Here is a 6,190-nt window from a genome sequence, read left to right on the forward strand (position 1 = left end):
AAACTGAGGGCCTCAGAGGGGAGGGGGGTGGGGGAATGGGATAGGCTGGTGTTGGGTAGTAAGGAGGGCACATATAGCATGGTGCACTGGGTGTTATACGCAACTAATGAATCATCGAACTTTACATCAGAAACCAGGGATGTGCTGTACGGTGACTAACATAATATAATAAAAAAACATTAAAAAAGAAAAAAAGAAAAGCCTTCTGAGTGATAAACCCGCAGTGCTCCCCTCCTGCCCCTGCTTTGAGAACTGCTGCTCTCAGGACGCTGAGCAATGGAGAAGCAAGTGGTGTGACTGCAAGGAACGGGGCTGCGGGGCAACAGTAGCTTTGAATGTCGGCCCGTCCAATGACAAAACGTTGACTTCTTTCCCTGTCCCCCTGCACTCCCAGTCTTCCCCACCCCCACAAAACACACACCCACATACATTATTTTCATAAATGACTTTTACTTCTTTATCGTTTCTCTTGACAGTAAGTCTTGGCAATGTGCATGTAACATGAAGGCAAGCATAACTTTAAGAAGTCATCAAAGATATGGTCCTATTGTCCTCATTTTCTTAAACCATTAAAATATTTTCATTTATAAAAATTAATCTAAATATAAATATTGACACTGAAGATCAAAATCACTTGATGACAAAATAATTCTTCTGAAACTATAACATATGCTTATGGTTTTTAATAGTAAGTTAGATCTTTGCACTTATTTGGCACAAGGAAACCTTTATAAAATTTCAAATGCCATGGAGCAGGCTGCTGCTTCTTCTTTGTTTTTGTTTTTGTTTGTTTGTTTGTTTTGCAAGGCTTACACAGTACACATTTTTGTCAAAGAAAACTGAATATTTTAACACTGTAACACAACAATAGTTGCTTTTCATGCCTCTTAAAGAAAACATTCTATTTGGAACTCAGATCTTTTTCTGTTGTGTTTTTAAAATTTGTATTTGTCTGCTTTGAGTCACACCAACAGAACAAAAAAGCCAAAGACTTACTTTATTTCAAAGGAGTCACTTCTGTTGGATAACACGTACACAGAATCAGCAGGGAGTGTCACTAGAAGATAGGTAGACCCCCATCAGGAAGGGATCAGAACACTCACCTCAGCAGCAAATCAGGTCTGGGAATGTGCGTAGCAGCAGCAGAACGTAGAAGTTGAAACAAACAGGGAGTGAGGCTTTTGTGAGGCATTCCAATTAGACTTAGCTTCACGGTGTGACTTTGGCCAACTAATCTCTCTGGCCCCTCCACTTCCAAATCTGAAAAATGGGGATACCTACTGAAGAGGGTTGCTCTAAGGATTAAACTTAGAAGGAATTGCCTCCCTGAAAGCAGTCACTTAATACATTTCCGTCAAACTGTCCCCTTGCCTCCCATCGTTTGCTTCCTTTGATTCAGAGTGTCTCAGGGACAGATGTAAGAAAGGTTGTAAATGCTCAATTTATTGTGCGACATTCCATTCCATTTGTTTTTATAAACACGCTCTACGTAGTCGTGTATTTGAGAACACGAACGTGGAGCTCGTGGCAGCTCTTGTGTCCATTAAATTCAGTTTGTTCTTGCTTTTTTTCATGCCTGTAAGTTTTCCCAAGGTGATTCTTTAACCATGTTTACCTTTAAGGTCCTCCTACTACTTTTGCTGAATATTTACTGGGAAATAAATTTTGGAGGACAACATGTTCTCAAGTGGTTATTGTCTGCAAGAATCCATTTACCTGAACTCCATTAGATGTGGTCATTGCTAAACCACATCATATGCATTCCGGACAGTGTCCTAAACTTAAGTCAATGGTGGGATTTCTCAAGCTCCTCCCCCCTTCAGAGTGGGGAAACTGTCAGTAAGTCCAGGGAAGAGGCCTGAATTCTCAATGAGACCTTGTTTCAGATAGACCTGGATATGGCATGGGTGAGGCAGAGCTTTCCCTTTCGTGGCTTGTGATGGCAAAGCAATGGGAATGACTGGTTGACTGGTTGTACGGGGTGGTGGTGGGGTGATTGGAACTTCTAGGAAGGAGGTGGCTGAAGGACATCTGCATCCTTGCCAGGTGCATGCTCCCCAAATGGGACAGTCCCGATGTTCACTATGGGGGCATTTGCACTTTTCTTCCTTAGCACTTGTGGGACAAAGATGCTTGTGAGAGATTAGTAAGAACTGTTGACGAATTAAATGATAATACCCATCTCCCTTCCTTCCGCCCCCCCCACCCCACAATTGTTTTCCTTTGGACAAGTAACTATTGACATATGCTTCTAGCTGAATCAGAGGGACCCCCCCCCCAAAAAAAAAAAGATCTGAAAGACAACACACAGTAGCAAAGCGGACAAGGAAAAGATGCATCTTTTGAACACGGAGCTCTGCTGTTGGAAGCCAGCGTCTGGGTTTTCTGTCTTGGATTCCCCTGGGAGCCTAAGGCAGAGAGTGGGCAAGACCGCAGTGCTCCAGTCCGGGACTGCTTTCTGGGTGAGGTATTGGGACAGCCCCGTGCAGTGGTGCCCCGTGGCCTCCCAGGCCCTCTCCTCAGGGGGAAATCCGTACAGTATACGATGGCTGTTGGGTCAAGGCACTGTCGTGTACGGCCGGAGGCAGTGGGTCACTGGCAGTGGGGTTCCATGGCACTAATACAGCACAGCAGCCTCCAGAGTGGGCTCCTGGGGGGAGATGGTGAGCGCACTGTCACTGCTCAAGATTGTCCCTCTCCCTTTCCCTCCCCTCCCTCCCAAAGTGAACAGTTCAGTTGCATTTACTACACTCCAAAGTCACGTGGCCACCACCCCTAGCTAGTTTAAAGCATACCGTGCCTCTAAAATCAAACATCTTACTCAAGAAGTGGTTTCTTCCTATGGCCCCTCCCCACAGCCCTTGGCAACCACTAATCTAAGTTCTATCTCTGTGAAAGGTAATGTTTTTAACTATTTTATTTATAACAGATTCCCTTCCCTGGCCCTAATGGTCTGGCCTTTTAAGTGCGATAATGCATCTTTTTAGCCTTTGAAAGTAACAGCCAGGAGCAAAGTAATTGGACTTTAAAAGGTCAGGGGTAATGGCTGAGCAGTGAAGAAAAGGCAGTGGGCCCCCGCTGTCATCAGGTGGTGCCCAGAGATGCAGTAATTTGTAACCAAAGGGCATGGCCACCATTATGCCATCACCTGGTGCTCCTCCGCTCAGGGGACAGGGACAATGGTGGGGGGAAGGCGAAGGGAGGGATGGGTGATGCATAAAAGGCAACAGAATAAACTTGACCTTGCTTCATTCTTGCCACCCAGATGCCATCTGCCCTCAGCATAACGGTACCTCTGAGGCAGGTTAGCTGCGTTATCTCTACCCATGCAAGCAGCACCAAGCCTCTGCCGAAATCTGAAGCATAGGCAGGTGTTCAGTCAAACGAGCCCTTAGCCCTCTTTATAGGATCTCCAGGGTTTGTGCAAATTATCTCCTGTCCCTTCCCTCGTGTTTAGGCGCAGCTGTTGACTTTTTTCAGAAACACAACAAGTAATTAATAGCTAACAAGAATTTCGAAGAAGAGTGAATATGGATCAAAAACAGGGTAAAAACTCTGACACCTCAACCAGACCTTACATTTTTAGTTCTCTCATATCAAACCCTACAAGGAGCTGGATATATAGTTGCGGGGATGTAGCCACATATCGAAGAGGTTCCAATACCAGGCAGGGTGCTCATCACTTCTCATTGCCCACCCCGCTCTTCCCCAACCAACAGACCATGAGACCAGGCAGGAAGGACGCTTCTTGGGGCTCTGATGGGAGAGCTGTGGACAGAAGGGCTACAGAATGGAAGCCCCATCTACAGTGCAAGGGACGGGCATTGAGACACAGCTGACTTACCACCAAATCCTTGGTGGTGCTTTTCCTTTCATTCATCCTGTTTGTCGAGGAGCCTTGGAGAATGAAGTTGCGGTTAAATGTTTTCATGGTGGTCACTGAAGATGCCTCAATGTTTTCAGCTAAAAGGAAACAAATGGAAATAAGTGGTACCCAGAAGCTGGGTCAAGTGTTGAGGAAGAAAGACCAGGTGTCCCCATGACCCAGATTTTGTTCCAGATTTGGCATCTCATTCCAGTCCACAGGTCTGACTGTTGAAGCTTTTAATTTTGTGTTTATTTTTATGATGTGCATCAAACAAATTCAAGAATCATTAGTGGCTTTCCAGGAAAAGGTAGCTTGCAGATAATCCACTGTAGTTCATAAATTCTTTTTTTTTTTTTAAGTAGGCTCTAAGCCCAGCATGGAGCCCAACACGGGGCTTGAATTCATGACCCTGAGATCAAGACCTGAGTTGAGATCAAGAGTCAGATGCCTAACCAACTGAGTCACCCAGGTGCCCCATCCATGGTTCATAAATTCTTATTTGCAATTCTGGAATACAAAAGGCTCTAAAGGTTGTAAATCCTTACAACTTTGGTACCAAAATTGTCCAATGGCAAAACCTGACTTACGCTGACATATGGCCATTTAAAATCCTTGTCAGTCCCACTGAGAATGAACATTCTCGTGTTTTGGTGCAAGCCTATTAATGTGTTTATCGGATGCTGCCCCAGACACCACGGTGAGGGGGCTGTTAGGAAATATACTGTACATGTACATTTTACCTTTCTAATGTCCAAGACATTCTGAAACATACTTATTCAAGGGTTTCAAATAAGAGACCATGGATCTGTAATACACTGTAATTGTATAGGGTTTTATAGATTCAGTAAATGCTGAAGAAAGAACAGTGGAGCCAAGACTCAGACATGTCTTCTGACTGTCTACTCTTGTGATTTGTAGATCTAAATTCCTGTTTAGCATCATCTTATGTGGTTCCTGAATTCAGGGAAATTGTTGAAAACGCCCAGTGGATGAGGAGGACACCACGGGCATCGCTGGAATCCCTTGTGGGTTGCGTACTGTGTTAGATGCCTCTGGTGCCCTGCCCACATTTCCCTGACATCACCACACATTCTGGCATCCAGCACATTCCAACAGCATGCTTCTGCAAGCACCGTCACTCTCTCTTAGCTCATGCATGGGGTGGGGCAGAAGTACCACGGAATTAATGCCTCCTCCCCAGTAAATGTCAGGGGATGATAGCAGAGAGCAAAAATCCTCATCTTCCTAGTCTTTGGGCAGGAAACTCTGAGGTGCAGTCAATACCGTTTCCCAGAAGTCCTCAGCAGGATTTAGTCTCATTTGCCCAGAGAAATAAACTACGAATTAAGTTGCATTGTATTGACTTAATTTCCTTCTCTGAATCATTTCTTTCTTCTCCTACCAGTGTTTCTTGGAATTACTTCCCAATTCCCATCCTTGTCCCGGGGACTGCTTCTTGGGGGGATTCAAGTCAAGATAGATTCTTCACAAGAGCAGTTCTGGGTGAGAACTCCCCATTGGGTTTGGTCCTCAAACTCAGATCACTGAGTCACTCAAAGTAAATAATTCAGGCTTAATTCTTTGGTAGCTCTGCGTGGTTTTACTTTAAACACACCTTTCACTGGTGGGGCAGGCAGTTTCCTCCTCTGCTGCCTTGATGTGTCTATGGTTTGTACCTACAAACAGAACACAGCAGTCAACACACGTTTGCAAAGCCAAAGATATTTTATCTTCTAAATTTTCCAGGTTGTGCAATATTCCAACAGAGGAAGTGAGGGACCAACGCACCTGGTTCCTTTGCTTCTGATCTCGTTTTCTTGTTAGGCGCACACACGGTGCTATGTTTAATCCTGCAATGGTCAGAGCTGAAATCCGGCTCTCGATATCAGAAATCTTCATGCAACAGAAGGACAGAATCAGTAGGGGAAAAGCATAGGAGGAAAGAATCTTTATTAAAAGTGATAGGAATCTATAATGAACAAATCTGCTTTGATGTATGCTCATTCATTCATTCAACTTTTTTTTTTTTAAGATTTTATTTTTTTTATTTTTTTATTTTTTTATTTTTTTATTTTTTTTTTTATAATTAATTTTATTTTATTATATTATGTTAATCACCATACAGTACATCCCCTGATTCTGATGTAAAGTTTGATGCTTCATTAGTTGCGTATAACACCCAGTGCACCATGCAATACGTGCCCTCCTTACTACCCACCACCAGTCCATCCCCTTCCCCCACCCCCTCCCCTCTGAAGTCCCCAGTTTGTTTCCCATAGTCCATAGTCTCTCATGTTTCATTCCCCCCTCTGATTACCCCCC

At 44.1% G+C, this 6,190-nt stretch overlaps 1 protein-coding gene across 5 annotated transcripts in view; it reads right to left on the reverse strand.

Moving 5' to 3' along the window:
* Window positions 1-439: 439 nt before the first annotated feature.
* Window positions 440-6,190, reverse strand: part of MYRIP (myosin VIIA and Rab interacting protein) — a 361,216-nt gene continuing 355,465 nt past the window's right edge. For all 5 annotated transcript variants that reach the window (XM_019807381.2, XM_019807380.2, XM_019807379.2 and 2 more), the window contains 4 exons: window positions 5,657-5,761; window positions 5,484-5,544; window positions 3,845-3,963; window positions 440-2,650 (listed from right to left, as the gene is read on the reverse strand). In XM_019807381.2, the coding sequence (XP_019662940.1) occupies window positions 2,618-2,650; window positions 3,845-3,963; window positions 5,484-5,544; window positions 5,657-5,761 (318 nt within the window). In that variant the 3' untranslated portion in view covers window positions 440-2,617. The remainder of the gene's footprint in view (window positions 2,651-3,844; window positions 3,964-5,483; window positions 5,545-5,656; window positions 5,762-6,190) is intronic.

Source organism: Ailuropoda melanoleuca, chromosome 6, assembly GCF_002007445.2.
Source record: "Ailuropoda melanoleuca isolate Jingjing chromosome 6, ASM200744v2, whole genome shotgun sequence".
NCBI lineage: Eukaryota > Metazoa > Chordata > Mammalia > Carnivora > Ursidae > Ailuropoda > Ailuropoda melanoleuca.